We start from the raw sequence: 23,532 nt of genomic DNA, 5'->3' as shown, positions 1-23,532 counted from the left end.
CGAAAGTCAATTTTCAAACAAAAATGGAGTTATTGGAAGCACATAAAAATACAGAGGCTGTTCACACATTTTTTAGACGATATATATTGTATTCAAAAAACTAAATTACATAAAATTCTTGTGTTTTAAATGTTCTATTTGACATCTCTTATTCTGAATTATCTTTCGACACCACAATTTCTAGGATAATAATGCCTTTTGAAGTGGCAGAAGAGATATTCTATCCCATTCCTCCCGAACAGCTTTCCAGAGTCCTGTTAGGGTTTTGGAACAACGTTTCGATAATGCAGTTTTTAAAAGTCCGAAAGCAAAAAACTCCATAGGTGACACATCAGGAGATTTAGTAGGATATCAGTGAAGGGTATGGCCTTGATACCAGTTTTTTGTTCCATTTCTTTTAGGAAATTTACAGTGGATTTTGATGTGTGACTGCTAGCTTTGTCCTGATGGAGTCTCACAGATTGATGGCACTGTGGGTAAAGCGATGGTATTTCATTTAGAAAAATTGGCGATAAAATATGTTCCTGATAGTATTTGGAGTTAATCTTGACATTTTTTTGCACTCTCTTTATTTTTAACTTGCCATTATAAGAAAAACCAGCAACAATCATGAATCCCTTAGAAAAACTTTCGATTCTTTGAACCATGTACTTAAATTTTTTTCTCCCCTTTTATGATAATAAACGGCTCTTTTTTTGTTATAATCATTTAAATACACCCATGCTTCATCTATTGTGACAATTGTTTTCCATTTTTTTTATAAGTATTTCTCATTAGAATTCTGCAGTGTGTCCTGCATTCAGCGATATGCTTTGGAAGAAGACGATGCACATTGCGGTTTTTTGCTTTCTTAAGATTTAAATCAACGTTTATCATTTCCTTTACAGTGGACACCGAGCATTTTAATGATTTTGCAACTGTTCTTTGACTAGAGGGATTTTCTTTTAACATTAAACAACGTACCTTTGCAATAGTAGAAGATGTCCATTTTTTCCTTGGATACTTGTTTGGAATTTTTGTCCCACTTGAGGGTCAAATTTGACGTTTTTTTTTTTTTTTTTCTTTCTTGTTGATGATATTACCTATCGACGCTTTAGATATCACAAAACCATGACTCTCACATCCTTTTTGGATAATGGAGTATGCATATTTCTCTTCGGAAAGAGCGTAAATGTAGCCTTTGAACCACTGCTTTGTTAAATTCGCCATTTTGAATAAAAACACAACTTTCAAACCACAGACGATAATTTTGACTTTTAAAAACATAGTACAATTTGCAATTACTTCTTTTGCATCAAACGATTTTTTATTACCGCTTACCAAAATCGTCTAAAAAATGTGCGAACAGCCTCTGCACTTTTTGTTCAATTTGGGCATGGTAATTTTCATTAAGACACTATTGTACTAGTAAAAAAAGTTTTTAATGTAATTTATTCTGAAAATAAAAGAAAAAAGGCATTTTCTTTTTCAAAACATAGGAATAATAACCAAAATTACACAATTCACTCATAAGATTATATTTAATTTTTAAAAATAGGGACTACCTTTATCATCTGTTGCCATTTATTCATAAGGAATTGCATCCATATATTCAGCTACATTTTAAAGGCAAAAATTACTAACAAAAAATATTAAAATACAAATATTTAATTACACATACCAACTAAAGCAAAATTATTCTCTAAAATCTGTCGATGTGAGTTGAACCAAGCCATTGCTAATTTTTGATTTTTATTACGTCCTGCAATAAAATTAATGAAATACACTAAGAGCCCAGCAATCATTAAGAATTCTAAATAAAAGCTCTCCCAGTTTCGTCTGAGATGCAAAGGAACCTGAAATAAATATGCACAAGTACTTTAAAAACAAGAACTAAATAAAATAAAAAGTTCAAGTATTTAAATAAAACAAGACAAGGTATGTAAATCTAAATTTTATTTTAATAAACTATTTTATAATTTTCATGTATATGTATTTAAAAACTATTACTAGTCAGTATATTTATAGCTCACTTTAGTTATTTTCAGGTCAGGTTTTTCAGATGGCTTTCCTTTAGAAAGTGGAACTTCCTGATCCAGACCTTCAAACTCTTCTTCATCTTGAAAATGCTCAAACTCTTCTCCATCTTCCTGCAAATACATATGAGCCATATAAAAACTTTCATACGCTGCAAAATACTTGCATTTTTTTCCTTCACTGATTCTGCTGAAAAGTCCTAATTCTAAGAAGTCACAAAATCACCAAGGTTCAATATTTCATTTCTAACATTCGCCTGCTTAAGTTTCAAACTAGAAAACATTAAAATTTATATATTATAATAGTAACTGTCACGATTTGTATTTTTCATGCACCAACACTCCCTTTTACATTTTTCTATGATTTACACCTGCCACGTGACATTTCCATAAATTCTTTAAAGGTCGTTGTATTCAAACATTAACTTTGCTCTATATGTTTAATTTTGCATTCCATCTATTAAATTATATTCATATACTTGTACGTTGATTTCTAAATAGAAGCTGACCACTATACAACATCATAAAACTTAGCAATGCAAATGGAATTCATCATAAACAGAAAGACACTTTTGTTAATTGAATTCATCTCAAGAAGTTTTTGACTTTAATTAGCAAAGTCTACTATCGATAAAAGAATTTAAAGATAATGTAATTTTTTTTATATAAATTCTGTTACCTCATAAATAAAAAACAAAGATTTTTTATTGAAGAAAAAAGCATGTTATGAAAGCTCAATAAGGATCTTTTTATTCAATTATTTCTCATGATACCTTCAACAAGCTGTTTTCTAAAAAAAAAAAAAAAAAAAAAAAAAAAAAAAAAAAAAAAATTCAGTTGTTTATACTTATCCTATAAAATTATTTGACTTTCAGAAAAACTGAATTCTACTGATAGGTTTTTGTGCAGTTAAAGTAACTCTAAAAAGTGCAGAAATTTCAATGATTAATTCCAGATATAAAATTGTTATACAGCACAAAGTCCGAAATCCAGAATATCCAAGCCTCCAAACCACCCGTAAATCTTTTTTTCTTTTTTCCATCCTTTACCCATGTGCATTTCATATTTTTTCATAAGAAAACATGTGAAGTGTCTTGATTCTTAATTTTCCTTCAGGACTAAATAAAATATCTTTATAATGAAGAAACAATCATTTTTTAGCATAAACCTGTACAATCAACAATTTGGCTCCACAATCACTTTTTTTTTTTTTTTTTCCATACATCTCAGACCGAAACATTCCACATTGAAACATCACTGACTTATATCTCTGATACCAACCTAGTGAAGCATTATTTATTATTTTTTGCTTTCATCCCCCATGACTATCAACATATGATAACTTGGGAAATTATTTATCAGCTGTGTCTATTTTTTTTTTTTTTTATTTTGAATATTAGTATTTAAATAAGTGTTGACTATTTTGATGAAGAGAATTTAACAGAAATTTCTTTCCATGTGAAAATACAGATTTAATAAAGATATTCACAGGCTAAAAGATTACCGTAATTTCCGGTAGAAACGCCGCGGCGTTTACATGTTTAAAACTTAAATTTTCAGCGGGTGCGGCGTTTCTACCCATGCGGCGTTTAGGTGCACTAAAAATAAAATATTTCCTTTGATGGTCATTGTGCATAGTTTGAATAACTTTGTCATTGTACATAGTTTGGATGGCATTGTCATTGTACATAGACCACTCAGTTGTTCCAACACAAAAGACCACTCAGTTGCTTTTTGCGAACGTTATTTTGTTTACATTCTTTCCCTTGAACGGACCTACATGCCTTATTCACCCTAAACGGGATCTCAGAACAATAACATTCTTCCCCCTTTCAAATCAGCATTCTCATCATTTTGAATAGTCTCTCTCCTCTGCCATTCGATGAATCTTCCAGGAACCATCCTCTCTCCACCCCTGCCTTTTCTGCAATTTTTTTCAAAGGCGGACACGACTCCACCTGCCTCGCAATAACGAACTCTGATGTATTTCCCCTTCAGCATGAAACGATTTTTCTTGGCATTCTGCCAGATACATATTCCATCAGTTTGGGTACAAGTACTTGTTGGATAGTTTTTAACTTAACTTGTTGGACAGTTTTTAACTTTAAGTACAAGTACTTGTTGGATAGTTTGTAAGAGCGGAAAATTTTTTAAAATGGCACCTAAACGGCACAGAAGCTATACTGCTGGTTTTAAGCTTAATGTAATTTCACGTGCTGAACAAATTGGAAATAGAGCAGCAGCTCGAGAGTTTGAAGTGGACGAGAGATGTATTCGACGTTGGAGAACTGAAAAAGGAAGAACTTAAAAATATGCCACAACAGAAACGAGCCAAAAGAAGTGGTACTACAAGGTGGCCGAATCTAGAGGATGACCTTGCAAACTGGATAAAGGAGCAACGAAAAAAAGGAATGGCAATTTCGACTGTAAAAATTCGCTTACAAGCAAAATTTATAGCAAAGCAAATGAACATAAATGATTCCAAAAGAGGGCTTTGCTGGTGTAGCAGATTTATGAAAAGAAAAATATTTCTGTGCGTACTAGAACAACAGTCGGGCAACAATTACCAATGGACTGGCAGGATAAAAAGGCATCTTTTCTAAAATATGTGACAGATATTATTGACAAAAGAAAACTTCTTCGGTCACAGATAATAAATATAGATGAAACGCCGTTAGCTTCCGACTCTCCTGCAAACAGAACTGTTGATGAAACTGGTGCAAAAACTGTATCTGTGCTTACGACGGGGCATGAAAGAACGTCATTTACATGTGTGTTAGCTTGTGCCGCAAACGGTGACAAGCTAAAGTCGATGATCATTTTTAAACGGAAAACTATTCCGAAGGGATATTTTCCTAATGACGTAATTATTTGTGCAAACGAGAACGGCTGGATGTGCGAAACAATCATGCATGAGTGGCTACAGAAAGTTTGGCAGTATCGTAAAGGTTCTTTCTTCCAACCAAAAGGGTTATTGATAATGGATTCCATGCCTGCGCTTTTACTTGAATCAGTGAAAACCAGATGTCAAAAATTGTCTACGACCGTAGCAATAATTTCTGGTGGTTTGACAAAAATCTTACAACCATTAGATTTGTCAGGTAATAAATCCTTCAAAGCTGAAGTCCGAAAGCGGTGGCAGTGTTGGATGAGTGAAGGATTGCATACGTATACCAAAAGCGGTAAAATGCGTAGAGCATCTTATGAAGAAGTTGCAAAGTGGGTAGGAAGTGCATGGAAATCGGTAAAAACATCATCAATAATAGGGTTCAAAGAAGCTGAAATTATATCCTTAGATAAAGAGACTGTAAACCAAGAGGATGAATGTGACGATCTGGAAGACTTGGACTTAGATCAGGATTTACTAAATCTTTTTAATTCAGAAAGTGAAGAACCAGATTTTGATGGCTTCATATGATGTATAGTTTGCTGTAATTCCTTTTGTAAGTAAAATTTAAAATTTCCTTTTGTAATCCAAATTTAATAGTTCGTTGTTGCAACATTTTTTATAATATAGTCTGAGTATTACAAATATGGACTTCTTAAGTGAGTATATATAAGTATATTCGTGAACACAAATATATTTTCAACATTTCTTACCTTTAATTTATTTTGAGTTATGACTTCATTTCATGCAATTTTCTTAACTTATATGTCATATATCAAGACATAGGTTGAGATTTTGCATCTATATGGCCCACGACGATGTCACGCGCAATTAAATCTATTGCGGCATTTACGCGGATGCGGCGTGTCTGTGTAATTTTAATTCTTTTCCCGCCATTTTTCTCGAGTGCGGCGTTTACGCTGATGCGGCCTTTCTTCCGTAAATTATGGTACATTTTATGCCATTTGAATTAATAACTGATTTTTTTATTCAGATAAGCCTTAAGTATACATAGAAATTTCTTTATTTTTAGGATTGGACTGTCTTTAAGCATATGCAGGAAACTAATGTAATTCTGGCCTAAGTTTCTCAACACATGATAGAAGCAAGAGAAAATTTAGTGAATAACGTACCTCCAGTCAGTCTCACTGATGCATCAAACAGTGTATAGCAGATGATAGTTGTGAATTTGCAGGTTTTTAAATATTGTACACAAAAGGTGAAATTTTCCAATTATTGGAATTTATGATGGAATGTGGAGAAATATTAATAAACAATGAAAATTATAATAATAGATCTTCATTGCACTGACAATGCTCTAATCACATACCTGCCAACCTCTAAAGATAAAAATTCAGAAGATTTCTCCAAAATTCAGAAGAACACGAAGAATTAATATCATGCTTTGATATTAAAAAAATAACAATTTATACAAACAGAAAAAATAAAATTGTACTTACATTAGTAAATCTCAATTAAGTAGTAACTAAAAAATTTATTAGGAAACATAAAACAAGAACTTCATGTTACACAAAAAAATTATTGCAATGAATTTAGAGTGCATTTTTTGGCTTTAGCCAAAAATTCTTTGGAAAATTTCCTGTTATAACAATTATTTTCCTCATAACATTTAGCAATTAAAATGTTTTCTAGAGTTTTTGGTGAAATTGAAGAACGAAACAGTTTTGTTTTTCTTCATAACACTGAAGACTCTCTCGCACTCAGCATTACCGTGTGGAATTACGAGAATAGCACATAAAACTCTTGCTAGTCTATCATATTTTGGTGTTCCATCAGCTCTTTTTATTCTTTTTAAGGTACCAACGAGTACATCAAGTCTATCTTCTCCAGAACTGGCAAAGTCTTCAAACTGTGCAGCAGAAAATTGGTTCTGTAGTTCATCTAAAGCATCATTATGGCATTCATTTCTTTAATTGTTAACACAAATGGAAATTTATCAATAAAAAAACGAATCTTTTCAAAAGATGAATTTTCAATTTGTTTCAAATTTGCCACTTCAGCATTTAAAAGAACTTCATTTTGCAAAGGAAACTTCCTTGCAATGTAATCACAGGCTGAGGAAAAGTACTTTCTAACACATTGAAAAAATTCTTTTTTTCTCATGATCTTTCAAAGAATTTACAAGTTCCCTGGTTTGATTTCCAATTATAAGATCATTGTCATCCTTTTGATTTGCCAAACTATTATAGGCAACACGAATCAACACACTGTTTTTCACAACGGACGGTTTTACAAACTTAGTATAAAGTTCTTTCAAAAGATCATTAAGAATTTGGATAAGCAGGGGAGATTTTGGCGAAGCTGATTGTAGAAGGGTATTTAGAAGATAGACAATCCTTTCCTCCTGGCTAATAGAAGACTGTTTCTTCTTCCCTTCAACTTCTTTAACAAAGTTGACCTTTGAGGAGTCTTCTAAGCATTTTTTTAAAAGGGTTTGATTCTGTGTGTTGGCTTTTCCCTTTTAAAGCATTTTGATTAAAAGCAAAGTTGGTTTTCGGAATCTTATATGCCGACAAATTTGATGGGATCTGTGGTTTCGTTTTGGTCTCTTCATGGAAATATTTTAGCAATGCATCCCACTGTTCAATAAACCTTCCTAGCACTCTGCTTAAGGATAACCATCTCGTGCATACATGTTTCAGAATTTTTCTCGTTTCACCAGAGCACAGTTCTTGGAAATTCTTTAGGTTTTCTTTCCTTTTTACACTTTTTTCCAGATAGAAAAACACATCAATCAGAAGCTGGTCAATATTTAATGGTAAAGCAGCTGCAGCTTTTTCTGCTGCCAAATTAATTAAGTGGCATGGGCATCCAATAACAATTAGTTCATTTTGTTCTTTTTTGAGGAAAGAGGCTACACCATTTTTGTCACCCACCATGACATGAGCATTATCTGCACCAAATGAAATGCAGTTTGATATTGGGATGTTAAGTTGTTTCAACTCATTAATTACCAAGGAGGCAATATTTTCCCCCGTAGCGTCTCCATTTAACAATGGAAGACGCAAAAGATGAGTATTCATTTCATTAGAAACATCAGAGAAATATGTGACAACGATGGGGTAAAGCTTCCAATCGCTGTCGTTGCTGCCATCGATTGACACCGAAAATGCTGAATTCTGGAGTGCAGCTATCGTTTTACTTTGTGCATCGCAAGCAATTTCATTCACAATAAAAGATGTTTTCGTGTGAGCACAAGCATATTTCTGAGCAATCTTGCAGTCGGGAAACATCCGTCTGAAAAGTTGACCGGCGTGATCGGCAGCGCTTAGTGGCACATTGTGTTCGATGAGGAATGCAGTACACAAACACTCTGCCAAAATGACATCGGCATCCTAATTCGTAGTCGAATTTGAAAAAAAAAATCATCCACTTTCTTTGACGTTGTCAAAGCCGAAGCATTAACTTCATGCTTTTTAGACTTAACATGCTTCACAATGTCGCTTCTTCCACTGTGACTTATTATGAAGTCACACACGCACATGTTGCAAAATGCATAGTTATTTCCTTTGAAGGATTCTTTAATTGTTGGAAATTCGGCTTTGTAGGCAAGCCGAAAATATTGAGAATACGTTTTTTTTTAACTCAATTCGTAACAAAGACGTATTAAGAAAATTCGTAGCACGTGCAAACAAACAAAAAAAAAAAAAAAAAAAAAAAAAAAACAGAATGCTACAATCCACTTTCGCTGAGTAATTCCCTTGCTGCTGAAGCGAACGCGAAAAAAATAATCTGGCGCCCACAAAGAAAAGAGTGGGAGAAACAAGTTCAGAGCATTGGATTGGCTGGTTAAGCGGCGCCCCCCCTCCGGGGGTCGACGTAGAGAACTCTGCGAAGCTACTGGCTAGGATCTGTACCTAGGCAGTCTCGGCCACGGGGGTATAAAATTTATGAACTTGGTGGTTCTGAAGGCTCTGGGAAAGGTCACTTATTGGCCGGCCCCGGAGTCTGGCACGTCCTAGCGCGGCGTGGTACTAGTAACCCGGGGGTCTCCCCCGGGGTCGCTGGGTAATATCCTGTCCCGCTGCGACGGGCTCGCCCAAGCGACTGATAGGAGCATTAGACGACCGGTGCTGCCTGGGGCCCGTCCCCAGGTGGTGCGCTGCTCTTTTGGAGGGTAATAGTGGAGGTTGAACCTCCACGACGTGCCCAAAGGGAGAGTGGACCTGCAGTGAGATTAAGTTTACTCGGAGCAGGGCAGCCCAAAATCCATGGTTAAGCGGCGAGTTGGGAGAAACCGCAGGTTACTGGATTTGAAGTAGTCAGTAGTTGGCGGTAAAACACGATGCAATTGGCAAAAATCGCTGAATTGGCGAAAAATTCTACAATTTTGACAAAAATCACTAAAAACACTTGAAAAAGGAAAAAAAATGGATTACGATTGTAAAATCGTAAAGACAAACGCATTTTCGTAAAAATTACGAAAAATTCGTAAAAGTTGGTAGGTATGCTATATGCAAAAAATAGATTTTGTAAATGATACTTCTAGGCTAAAGATTACAATTAGTGATGTTTGAATTAAGATTAAATGATTTGATATTCAGATAGGCCGAGGATCATCGTCAGAGCTCGTGCAGTTGCACCAGGTAGCAGAATATAGTAAAGGCAAAATTTTGGGAATTTAGAGAAACACTGAGCCACAAAATTAAAGGATGGCAAAATCTTTAGAACATAGGAAAGGCACTGTGATGCAAAATTAAGGACAGAAAATTTTTTAGAAAATTTAGGTAGAAAAATTTAGGGAGGTCCTTGGCAGCAGAATTTAGGACTTGCAGAGACTGCACTGGCCCTGGATAGGCCATAACTACATGTGAGAATTTATATACTCGGGACTCGGATATAGGAATGTGCAGGAAATAGGCCCGAGTAAAATAAATATTTACACTAATATAATTCAGGCTTAACTTCATTACTGTGTAATAGAAGCAAGAATAAAATTTAGCAGAACAACGTGCCTTTAATTGTTAGTCTCATGAAACACTGGGAATAGTGCATAGCAGACGCTAGAAAAACTTTATGATGATAGCCATGAATTTCAAGGTATTCAAATGTTGCAAACAAAAAGCAAAATTTTCCAATTAATGGAATTTCTGAAGAAGTGGTAACAAATGAAGATGATATAATAGAAGTTTTTTATTGTGATGATAATGCCCCATCATCAATCAACTAACAGAAGGCGAAACTTCTAGTAGGTTCTAAATTCAGAAAATATCATTATTGATAGTGAAGAAGTGACAGATAGGTTGTTCAGAATGCAAAAATTGGCAATAAACAATCAAGTGGGAACTCAGGCCACAGCAGTTACACAAATAGAACTTTGAACACAAAATTATGTCTAGCTATAGAATTAATGAAAAAGTATTAGCACAAAACTTAAACAACTTACATTGAAAGAAATGTTTAATAAAACTAGCAAATAAATATTTATTTTTTGTAAATTTTGATCCTTTCAGGTTATAAAAGCTTCATTATTTCATAAATCACTATTTATTCACCTCATACTTTTAATTTAAAAATATCTGCAAATCATCTTAATAGATTTAAACTGATCTAATATCCAGGAAAATTCCAAATACGGAATCTCCAAAGTCCCACTGAGTCTGAATCTCAGACTTTATACATTAAAGTGAAGTTAAAAAGCTAGATTTTGATGGAAACTAAAATTTCATTCACAATTTTTATACAATTTATAAGCACAAAAATATATAAATGAATAGTAGAAATTTAAAAAAATGTACACAGAAATTAAATATATAATAATACCTCAATTTGAACTTCATCATCAAATGTTTGTATTGGAGGAGCTGGAGGTTTTACTTCAGAATTTAATTTACTAGCATCATCATCTTTTGGAGTAATTTCTTCCTCATCATCAAACTCTTCAAATTCTGCAAATTCATTATCTTCTATTTCCACTTTATGATGATTAATGCCAAATACATAAGAAGACAGGATAATTGCATATATGATAGTGTAACTCAAGAAATGCATCTGAAAAATAATCCTACATTATAAAAAAAACCCAACAATTTAGAGTAAAACATATAAAATTATGCACTTTTTAAGTTAACTTGATTGTAATGATATACATTAATTAACCATTATATAAGAGAAGAATATTTCAAAACATAATTTGTATAACATACCACTTGACATATCTCCTAGTCAGTCTTGAAGATATTAATTAGGTAACAGTACACATACAATAACTTCTCAGGCATATGCCTGTCTTATGTACTATAATATGAATGCAAAGACTAGCAAAACAATGCAACTTGACTTTTATTTATGAGTCTCAGTTTGAAAGTTAGATTTCAGTTATGTATCATGGAAATATTTCCACAATATTCTTCCTTACTGAATAGACACTTGAAGATATTCACAAACAAAGCTGGACTCAAACATTCTCAAATTTATACATAAGAATTAATATTAAAAAAAAATGTATATGTTCTCATATTTATTCCCTGAGATTCATTCTGCAAATCTATTTATGACTTCAACTGAGTGCAATAATTAATTTTCTTAGAATTGACAGGATTAATGATGACTAAAGCACAAATTTTATCACAGCTTGAAATTTTACATTTATTTTTGCGAATTATAGACGTTTTCTAAAATTCCATGATTATTAGACTTTTTCACAGATATTAAACCAATTAATGAAATTTGAATTTCTCCCCTTTTTTAATTAAAATTGTTATATTATTTTTATATTTAAATCATTCTTATGCTACTTTCGGTTAGAAGATCCACAAAATAAAGAAAGAAATAAAGATAAAAAGCAAACTAATGCTGTTCCAAAATCCAAATAAAAAATATGAATTATTCCAGTCTTGTTAAACTTTTGGAACACATGCAAATTTTATTACTCAGTTACATAAACCCTCTACTGCATGTCTGTGCTGACAGAAAATTTTGATGCCAAACAATACCTCTGCTATATAATGAAGAAATTTCAGGTACATACAGTAAAAAAGTATCATTTGATTAAATACTAATTCTGTTCTAAAATAATGAAGTTCAATATGTTTCCATAATTTGATTAGCTTATAAATATAAATTTCAATTAAAAATATATAACGTAATATTTATTTATCTATGTACCAATTTATTTGCATCACTGATTCATTTCTAGTAGACATTCATCCCCTCATAAATCCTTAAAAAGAAAAATGCTTCATGAAATTTTTAATATAAATACTTGGCTAAGAAAGTTTCATAATTCCCTCCCCCCCATGATCGATTTACAATCTAAAAAGCAATGTCTGACCTGTCAGACTTGTTTTTGTTTTTTTCATAAGTTGGTTTGGTTGATTATAGCAAAACTATGGACTACCTACTTAAGAGGAGAGGGATGCCTTTATGGAGGACTTTTTCAGGGTAACCAGCTGGTACTCATATTTACATAACAGAAGCTGCCCAACCGAGACAGTGGTTAGTGACTGAATGCTGTACCGAAAGGTCCAGGTTCGAATCTTGGAGAAGGCATGGATGTTTGCAAATGTATAGTGTCTGTGCAGCATGGGGAACGTCCAAGATATGTGGCGAGCGGAACGTCCTCCCAAGGGGTTGGTGGTAGGGGGAGAGGGGTGGGTGACCCTCGGAACTGTTCCCCTGGATGCTCTTCATCAAAATCGGGGGAGTAACTGAGGAAAGTCAGTTACTGTCACCTCTTTGATAAATGATACTCTTTGGTAAATGATTAAAGGTGCAAATGTTTTATTACTGATGTTTCTTCCTTTTTAAACTTTATTGATTGTTCTTGTACAGAATTTTCAGAGTGCTGAAACTATGAAAATTCTTATAGCCTTTCATGCATTAGTTTGCTGAAAAATTACCTGCCAACGAGTTCGTAACTTTTCAGTGATGCTGTAGATAACCAGAAAGTATCAAAATTTCTAATCTAAAATCATCTTATTTGTTATGAGCTTGATTATCAAAAGCCTATATTTAATGTGTGCAATTTCAGGAAAAGAAATTCAGATATAAAAGCCAATGTGTTTACCTAGGCCTCAAACATATGAAAGTAGAACATCTTACCTGATCTTGAAATCACATCAAATAAGAATGCTGGCAGAGATACCAAACTTGCATTAACCATTTCAGCAACAGTTTGAAAAAACTGATAACTTTTTATTTAATTAGATAATATAGAGATGAAAGTTGTGAATATAACATATAAAAAATTAAATCATTTGTCATAATGTTTCCCACTGCATCATCATTTATTTGTTTTCGATTAAATTACAATTGAGCTCTTACTGTACACTCTTCTTGATGCCAATATCTCGTATTTTTTAAAACACTTTACTATATGCTGTTCCATTTAAGGCAGATCTTAGACATTAATCATTTTTCAAAATGCTAAGAAAACTGATCGGTGGCAATTACCTTATAGCCTTCTTTCCAAATACTAAACCAGCTCATTATGAATTGATTACATTTACATAAAATCAATGCAAAGATCCTATGATTGTGTTCTAATGTCATGCTTATCTATTACCTAGTGCTAAGTCACACTATTTGGGGATAGCTTTAGTTGTAAAAATGGTTAACCTTAAACATACCAGTGAGAGTAATTCTTGCAATAAATAGACTACCCCCACCCTCTCCATTAACTTTGGAATGTCTCATATGTTCCCGTGGCATACTGACTGTACACTTCTTTTTCTATGAGAAGTGTCTAGTTCCAAGAAAGATTTTTTTCAAACAATACAGGTATAATAGGAGAATGGTAATGAATATGCAAAATAGAGCTAGGTAACTGTATTCATATCTAAGATGTTGTAAGTGAGGTTCTGAGTAATAACACTGCACATGCTTCCCAATGGTTTCAGAAATCTCATGTTTGCTTAAGTTCTTTTAAAGAAAAAAAAATATTACGAAAAAAGAAAATATTTTAAGAAATTTAAAAAAAAAAAAAAAAAAAAAAAAAAATCTTTCTCTTTTAAAGTGGTTATTTGAAGCAATATCAAGGCTGCAAATATGAATTATTCTTTGTTTATTTAAGCAAAATGAACAAAGAATGGAAAAACCTAGATTCGCATTTAATTAAACAAAGTGTTGTTATACAAATGGAAGCGAATTATCAAAAGAAATTAAAAAGGTCCAGGATTCAAACTTTATTTTATTTACTCTTTATTCTTATGCTTTAGATTTTTTTTTTTTTTCTGATTATCCACACCCCTTTCAAAAAGTATCCATAAGACAAAGGAGTATGTTGCCAAAAACAATTATGTGGCAACCAACCCACAACGTCCCTAAAATTATTTATGTGGTAACCCAGGTATATGGATAGCACATGTCTGTTTTGGCCAGTAAGCAATATCGAAGTTGTTACATGCTGAATTTGTGCATTTTTCTGATGTTTTAAGCAAAAACGTACTGCTGTATACATGGCAGAATAACAGCACAGAAATAGAAAAAGAAAGAGCAGAAAAAAGGATTTCTCAAAAAAGGTAAATGTTTTATTTCTGATGTTTCTTGCTTTTTAAATTTCATTGATTGATTGTTCTTGTATGAGAGTCTCATTGTACTGCCACTTTGAAAATGGTTGCTGCCTTTTGTGCATTAGTTTGGCAAAATATTAGTTGCCAAAGAGTTCACAAATGCTCTCCAAAGTCGGCAAGGAATTTACGACTTTTTGATAGGCAGTGGGAATAATCAGAAAGAATTGAAAATTGTGCTGTTTAATGTTTGCTATGAAAAATGACATTTCCTAGTGTTCAATCATAAATATAACTTTATGAGGAAAACATGCTTTACTCATCAAAACACTACATAAAGAAATGGTCTTAAAATCAAATCTTTATTATACTTCAAAAATTTATTCTATATACTTTTTAAAAGATTAATCACTCATGCCTGAACTCACAAAAGACACAAACATCATAAAAATGTGTGAAGCAAAAATACCACATGTTGTATTAAATGAATGCTTTTGAATCAGTACATTACTTGTTTCACGTTAAATTTTCCATACTGTTCTATTACTGGGACTGGATTCAGAAATGTATGTATGCATGCATGTGTGTATGTATGTGTATACATTCATAAGTACATATATACATGCATACATACATTTTTGAATCCCGTCCTGATAACAGAAGAGTACCAAATTTTCTATGAGATATACCGTATTTGACGGCATATAAGACGCACTTTTATTCCTAAATTTGGTCTTAAAAAAGTTACCTGCGTCTTATACATGAAGGACACAGGTTAACTTTCAATACTGAATGCTATTTTTTGTCCGGATAAAGGTCTAGACACACATGACTTTTTCAACATCTGCCATAATTATTTTGCGCATGCGTGAAATATTTGCCGCCAAAAAGCACCAAAGCTCGAAGCTCCTGTCAAAGTTCGAACAGGTTCGATGGTCACATTACGTCTATGGAGCCTTTCCTTCTTTACATAGACTTTCTTTGACTCAGCCGACACACATTTCGGTATCGGTGCTACTCTGTATAAACATGTCGGTATCAGTGAGTAAAACTATTTGTTTAAAAAAAAATACCCTGGAAAATATGACTACAGAAACAAGAGATTAAGCTATACAATTCAGTATAAACTAGGAGTGTTAAACTACGCCAAAGTGCATGGAAACAGAGCAGCAGCAAGATATTTCGGTCCACCGTAAAAATGATAGGTACTTGGCGACTGCAGGAAGATCAACTGAAGACTGATAAAAAACAAAAACATGACTTACGATGCCCAGCTCCATCTTGGCCTGAACTTGAAAATGTAAAAATGTGGGTGATAGATAAGAGGAAATCTGGGATAAGTGTTTCAACCAAAATGATAATCAATGAGGCCAAAGGATTTGCAGAAAAACATGAGAATCAGACCTTTTCAGGGTCTGAGGGCTGGTGCTACAGGTTCATGAAAATCAGTGCGCACAAAAACAAATATTGCACAGAAAATGCCATCAGATTATGAAGAAAAAATACTAGCATTTCATAGGTTTGTTATAAATGCACGAAAGAAAACTTCTTTTGAGCTCGGTCAAATAGGAAATATGGATGAAAGAGAAAGAAACCACATTTTAAGTTATTGTGGTACTGCACTGTCGCGCAGACTATTGAAACTTTTCCTCCTTGTGTGTAGCCTTCTAAATAAGGGTGCGTAAATACGGTATTCTGCAGGAGAAGAGGAAACATGACCTCGCTTGTTTACATTAGCTGTACATAAGTCACGTGATCTCTGAGGTCATCTGCATTGTTTGTTTACAAAAGCTATACATAAGTCATGTGATCTATGAGGTCATCGAAATGAATCTCATTCTTAATTGTTATACATTTTTATACAGTATAATCAATATTTTTATACAGTATATTAAAAATATCTTTCTAAATATATTATTTATACATATGATTACCAAATTCTACGAAAAATTGATCTCAAGTTCTTCGCTTGAAGATACACAATTCGAGCAGCTGTTTAATATTGAAATTTTAAATTCTAATGAAATATCTGACCAATCTCTCTCTCTCTCTATATATATATCCCATTCAGGAATGGTGAAAGGAGAAAGTAGCGCTTCCCCAGACCTGCACACTCCGAAACTATACATATTGTTACGAATTTTGTACATTGTAACGTAAACGGTGTGACGTGAAACGTTGCCGTAAAAATAAGATTGCAAGCGGCAAGTCTACTTAACATTGAGGTAAATGACTATCTTGCTAAATTGATGAAATATTGCCAAGCTGGCAATACTTTCGATAGCTAAATTTTGTCGCCAAATTTGGAAAGAAATCACCAAAATTTGGCAACTTTGTGTCTATCTGGCGACATTTTGATTTGATTTCTGTATAACTCTAATTGATCTGATTTCTGATTAATTGAGAGATCTTCATGTGAGCTTCGCCTTTTAGATGTGCTTTGCGTTGTGAAGAGTTTAATGTCCTTAGTAGCCTGAAGTGTGACTACTGATTGTGCTCTATGATACTGTAAAGATGTGTACATGTATTTTTGCGAAAAATTACAGAACAGTAAAGAATTATTTTGGGAAAATAAATTTTATTAAGTTCTTATCGGTTACGTGGGCACACAATCTATTATGACCCCATATGCATGCAACAATTTTTAGTGTCATAAGTAGGGCTGAATGCTGGTGACAAAAGTTATGGAGGAGCAATTAAGACAACTTTACTATATTTCAAGAAAAGATGGAAGGGGCTGTTAAGTCTATTTAAGAGGATATGACAGCAGGCCATGAAAAGAAAGAAGACGATGCCAAATGTGTTAAAGAAGAGATTAAAGTGGGCCCACCAAAGATTGAAACAGGCCAAGAGGAAATGAAAAGACAAATTACTGCCACAACAGAAAATTAAATTCATGGATATGGAAAGCAGAATGGAAGCAGATGAGAAGATGAAAAAAATGAAGAAAGATTTTCTACTGTCAAACAACAAACTGAAGAAAGAATTTCTGCTGACGAGCAACAAATCGGAAAAAGAGTTTCTATTGTGAAACAACAAATTGATGACAGTCTCTCCCGACTTCAAGGAAGATGATATCTTAAAGAAATCGATAATTACAGGAGGAAACAATTCTTGGAAGCATTTAAATTCCTAGCCATATCTTCTCATTCCTCTCTAAAGCTATTCACACATGATGGAAAGATCTCCTGACAACTGACTCTGTTTTCTATAGTGGCAGACGCAAATGGATGGGATTCCCAAGCTAAGGCTGCCATCTCATCACATCTCTAAAAGCAGAAGCGGCAGATATATTCCATACTCAGCCAAAAACTACAGGATAAACTTTGAAACTCTGTCTGGCACATTAGAGCTCTGCTTTAAAGAGAAGAGACTACAGAAGGCTTCAGTTAAAATCTTGCCAAAAAAAACACATGGAAACACTCCAGGAGTTCACCATGGATGTTGAAAGGTTGTCTTATCTTGCTCTTTCGGATTGCCAATCAGAAACAAGGAAAACCCTGTCCCTGCAGTACTTTATTAGTGGCATACAGGATTCTGAGATACAGAAAGCCCTGTGAAAAGTTATACATATGTTCAAAGAAATTTTGCCCAATCAAATAAGCAAAATCCACACATGCAGCTCTTTCAACACCAGCCATTTTGCTCACACAATTCATGAGAAGCACAGTGAAATGACGAATACAGTCAAAAGTCGTTAATCCGGACTCGTCGGGACTTCGGTGATTCCGGATTATCGATTTTTCCGGATTATAGATCATCAGTTTAAATCTTGTAAGATGGCATGCAGAAATTCTAAAATTAAAAATATGAAACCGTAATTTATGAAATAAAGAACAATTATGATCTAAAGAGTATCAAAATTTACAAAAAAAAAAAGCTTAATATATATTTGTTTACTTTATTAAACATTTCTTTCAATGTAAGTTGTTTAAGTTGCTTCGTTTTATGTGATAATACTTTCTCTTTAATTCTATAAACAGACATAATTTCTTGTTCACTTACAAAGTTCCGCTGTTCAAGTCCCGTAATTGCTGTGCCGAGAATACCGACTAACTCGTCAATTGAAATTTTTTCGTTTTCACTAACCTCTCTGTCACCTTCATGTCTTTATCCATTTTTTACAGCAATTCCACTTTTTGTTTGATGGACATTGAAACATATTTTCGTTTTGTAGATCCTTTGGGAGCTCCAGCATCGGAAATTCTATTTGACATAATCGAAAGTTCAAGTTTACTTTTATAAAATTGCTCTTACAGTCTGCAAAAAATAATAAGCAGGGTCCAATTCGAAGATTAAGGAACAACGCAATCATCAACATTAACTGAAATAGATAATTAGATATTTAGCTTATACCGTCCGTTATACATAAAACGCACACGTGAAAACGTGCGCTTGTGCATACGCATATGTGCAGTCATAAAGGTCTTATGCGCATGCGTAAACGCCTATGCTCATGTGTCAACGCGCCGCATGCACAGAAAGTTTTTTGCTTTGAGGTAGGGATTATGGGTGTTTGAATTAACGACTTTTGACTGTACTGATACTTTGATATTTGCTGGTGTCAGCAAATATTATTGCTCTCTTACCAGCATCTCAAATACCTTGTTACAATGAAATGAAGATGTTGATGATGTTAGGTTGAGGGGGAAAATGCATGTAAAACCAGGGCTGTGGAGTCGGTAGGGAAAATGACCAAATTTTAATGACTCCATTACTCCAAATCCCTTATATATATATGTGTGTGTATAAACATATACACATGGGTTACAGCTTATTTTTTTTTTAATATAAAAGAAGTGATAGATGCTACAGGAAAAAAATTGATGGTATAGCAATTTATTTATATTAATTAGCATTTATTATGAAATGGAAAAATTAGCATTAGTTATTTCTAAAAAACAGTATAGCTTAAGCAAGATTTTCTTTGTTGGAGGGTCATAGATCTGATTTGATAAACTTCAGAGCTGAGAAGAGTCTTTCCACACTAACTTGAGTAGGAGGAAGAACTATTAGGGTTACTTCTTTTAACTTTTCAGGATAGATTTTTAAAAGTTCTAAAAGAGGTATCAGGCAAGCGCAATAATATTTCTCTATTTCTTCAAAGGCCGTGTATAAATCTTGCTTGTGTTTTTTCATTTTTATATTTAAATGCTCGTTTTTTTATTTTCATTCGCTTTGCCTTAGCCTTTTCAATTTATACAAAAATATTTCTCAAAATCTAATTCATCACTGGAAAAGGATGATAAAGACTCAATTGCAATGTCTGCAGTTTGACTTCCCGATTCGAATTCTCCAATTGTTCTGAGAATAATTTCATTCTTAAGGAAAGTTCATACATGATTTTCTTTGCCTTTTTAATTTGTTCGTCATCCAAGAAAATTCGGTGTTTCGTATCTCCATATCTTGAACTCAGCAAGATGTCATTGTCTAGCAAACTAATTTTTCTTTTCTTCATTGAAGAAATGATTCCTTCTGCAATAAATCCTCCATTTCAGAAAGAACAAACATCCCATTCTTGCCTTCTGTCAATTCTTCAGATTGCAGCTTTTGTGTGGCTATATACAGTATAGAAAGAAGAGTTTCCAATTCTGCAAAATCATGCCAGTTTTTCTGTGCAACATTAGGGTTATCCACATCTCCTAAAAAGGTTCTTAATTCTAAAAACATCTTTATCATCAAATATGTACTTCCTTATTGCAATGTTTGATCAATAATTGCTCCTTTTTCTGCCCACTTCCTAAGAATGGCATCAATTTTAGGAGTGCTGTTGCTGCTTACCTAAATTTACCAGCGAGATTTCTAACTAAACGAATCAGTTTAATCACTAATGGCAAATATCACATCCCTCCTCCTCTCTTATATTTATTTATGTATAGGTCAATAAAATGGAAAATAACTATTTATTAATGTATACAGTCCATAAATAAAAATAATAACTCAGCTTGTCATTAATTTTTTTAATTAATTTAAATTTCATTTCAAATTCAAACTGTCCAATGAAAACTGGAGTCGGAGTCGATCTGTATTTAGCGGCTCCGACTACTTTTACCCCTAAATTTGCCCTACTCCGATTCCAACTCCACAGCCCTGTGTAAAACCAAAAATTGTGAAATTACGAATATTCAGGATCCAAGTTAAGTCAAAAAGTCCTGTTAAATAATACAAACTGTAATCCTAAACCCTAATGATTTTCATTACGTCAAAAAATATGAGGATTGCCAGATTTAGTGACATTTCGCTTAACATGGCGACTGGCCCATAATCTCTAGTCTAGCCGAACTATTTATAAAATCATTTATAACATTTATAACATCATTTATCACATTTATAAAATCCTATTAGTATGTATCCTCTGAAAATCAAACACATGCAGCTGCTTGCATATTCAAACTCCCTTAATCCAGCAAAAAACAAAAAACAAAAAAAAAAAAAAAAAAAAAATCTCATAATTAAAAGCACATATTGAAGGTTAATGCTCTGTGGAACATTATTAAAAAGTATGAGACTTCAAACACCATGCAGTGTCATTTAAAAGCTTAAATAAAACATTCTGATTTGAAATCACAACGTTGTGCTCGGAAAGGCTGAAAAATTCCATCTAAATCGTAGCCCTTTAACTTCCCAATTCTCCCAAATGAATTGAACATGTGTAGTTGTTTACATATTCAAATTCCCCCGATTCCCCCCAACCCAAATCTCAGAGCCACATACTGAAGTGGAGCTTTATTCTAAAATATAACAGACATTAACTGCCATGTAGTGTCATTTAAAAACTTTAAAAGAAAAAGAGAAAGAAAGAAAAATGCTCCAATTTGAAATCGCACTGCTGTGATCAAAGGTCTCAAGACTTGGAAAAGCTCATCACATATGACACCAAAGACAGCGAAGGTAGAATCACACACACATATATATATAATTCAAAAGTAAAATACTTAATATAGTAAGAGTATTAAGTACAACTAGTAAAAATACAATATGAAGTAATTACTGAAATCTGTAGTACAAGATGAATGAAAATAATTATGTTAGAAATAACAGAGAAATTTAGTTGAAGCCATGCAGAAAATATTAAATTATGTTTTAAACATTAATAATAATCTAATGTTCACAGATTATTATTAGAAACATTAAATCAACTGGATTAAACATTAGAAATATTTAAAAAAATATTAAAATTTTTATTCGATAAAACAATAACTATTCTGTCATTATTATCACATGATTTTCCTGCTCAAAAAAAAAAAAAAAAAAAAAAAAAAAAAAAAAAGATGAATTTAATTTTTAAGGTTAGTATATGAAATTCCAAAAAATTTCTAAAAAAAACAGTTATTTCAAAAACTTGAAAATAACTGATAATTTTTTAGACACACTACATACATATTCAAATCTAAAAAGGAAAAATACGTCTCATGAACATTTTAAACATCAATTTAAAAAGTTAAAATAGAATGAAAATGAAAAATACTAGAAATATTACCATCATAATAAATATTTTTTGGATCTTATATTCATATAAAAAAATTCATAATTCTGAATTAAATGTTACCTAACTCAGAACAAATTTCAAATTTAGAAGCAATAAAAAGTTAAAAATACTACTTCACTAATAATTTTCCAGCATTAAACATTTTCTTTCCACATTTAATATTTTGTTCCAATAACTCAAACATTTTGAAAGTACGTAAAACTTACTTAGTCTTTAACATAAATGAATGAGAATTAGAGAATAAACTGCTTACTGCTTCCTGGGTGAAAAATGGTGATGCAAGAAGCCAAACTGAGTAAAGGTATAAGTAAAAATTTAATCTTATTAATAGGAAACCTACCAAAGACTGTTAAACGATGAGCAGGTTTATGCTTCCACATAACCTTATTCACTTTACCCGAAAAAAAAAGTTTTCGATACAAAATACTACAAATACTATACATGAAATATTTTAATGCAAGAAAAATTAAATGAAGAACGCTCTAAAGGAAGTTACTATGCAAGTTTCTCTTACGATTTTCTCAAAATGAAGAATAAATCTTCAATCTAAAATTAATATATCCATCTTGATATTAAAGTTCTGTATAATGATATAGGATGTAATTCTAAAGGAAAGAATCGAATTAAATTCTCAAAAAATTTCGTATTTGGAAAAATTGCTTTCGATGTAAAGGAAGATACTCTTAGAAAATAATATTTTAGAAGCATTAATTCAATAGAATTATTCTAATATAAATATTATAACCTTATTATTTATCGATTAACATTTATATATATAAAGTTTTAATATTAACACATAGGAAATAATATGGATTTCATATTTATATGACGATAATAGCTATCTTAGCAGAAAAAATATTAATTTAATAAACAAACAAATTTTATACTTACTGTCAATAGAAAAAAGGAATCAATTGAAGAAAACCTTACATCAGTAAACGTCTCACAAACGAGTAACATGCAGAAGTAAAAAAAAGGAGGAAAAAAATAAGAAAAAATTAGTTGCTCTGATCCTTCTCTTAATCTCAGCAATTAAAATTATTCATAAATTACAGTTAGAAAAGTAGAAATAGTTATAATGCCAGCTCAATAATATGAATTTTTATACGTTTTGAACGGTAATGGAAATCAGTACAATAAATGAAAATTTTCAGTGAAATATAAATTCACCAGAAAAGAATGGAACAGAGTTAAATATTAAAAGATAGTAACATATGTTCGCACTTTAATATATCAAAATGTATAAAACATTAATAATTTTATAATTTTTACTCAATATATTTTAAGTGTTTTAGTGGATGGAATGCAGCCGTCCTCAATTTAATATTCAAACCTTGGCGTCTCAACTCAGCTGTGTGGAAAATATACTCAAGGTGAAGTAGTGGTTTGTAGTTGAATTTGTTAATGTTTATATACAGAGTTCTGTTGATATTGTGTTACTCTCTGTTAACCGAATGTTTATTTTATATGCATCTCAGCTAAAGTTTTCTGTTTGTAAGTAGAATTTGATTTCTTAATTTTGTTTCGATTTTTTTAAACTTTTCTGTGTTGTTTACCTTGTCAGCTGACATGGAATGTAGGATTCGTTGAAAACTGCAACGTTTGTTTTGTGAAGGATTTAAATACATGTTTGTATTTGTTAGAAGAGTGATTATGTCATCTGAAATTTTT

At 32.5% G+C, this 23,532-nt stretch overlaps 2 protein-coding genes across 3 annotated transcripts in view; one reads left to right on the top strand and one right to left on the bottom strand.

Moving 5' to 3' along the window:
* LOC118180192 (PAT complex subunit CCDC47) overlaps positions 1-22,908 on the bottom strand; it is a 98,736-nt gene extending 75,828 nt beyond the window's left edge. For both annotated transcript variants that reach the window (XR_015040813.1, XM_085815698.1), the window contains exons 1-4: positions 22,753-22,908; positions 10,687-10,914; positions 2,013-2,129; positions 1,661-1,835 (exon numbers count right to left, since the gene is read on the bottom strand). Coding sequence is in view for 1 of the 2 variants with exons in the window: in XM_085815698.1 (XP_085671824.1) it covers positions 1,661-1,835; positions 2,013-2,129; positions 10,687-10,914; positions 22,753-22,821 (589 nt within the window). In the remaining variant the exon portion in view is untranslated. The remainder of the gene's footprint in view (positions 1-1,660; positions 1,836-2,012; positions 2,130-10,686; positions 10,915-22,752) is intronic.
* A 290-nt stretch (positions 22,909-23,198) lies between these two features.
* The window catches only part of mlt (tubulin folding cofactor E like protein mlt), a 64,771-nt gene continuing 64,437 nt past the window's right edge, over positions 23,199-23,532 (top strand). The window contains exon 1 of the mRNA XM_085815699.1: positions 23,199-23,355. The gene's annotated coding sequence lies outside the window, so the exon portion shown is untranslated. The remainder of the gene's footprint in view (positions 23,356-23,532) is intronic.

The sequence above is a fragment of the Stegodyphus dumicola genome, chromosome 4 (genome assembly GCF_044657685.1).
Source record: "Stegodyphus dumicola isolate Sdum_Otavi_A_Nest chromosome 4, ASM4465768v1".
Taxonomy (NCBI): domain Eukaryota; kingdom Metazoa; phylum Arthropoda; class Arachnida; order Araneae; family Eresidae; genus Stegodyphus; species Stegodyphus dumicola.
Note: the sequence above shows the minus strand (reverse complement) of the source record. Positions and strands in the feature narration are given on the sequence as shown.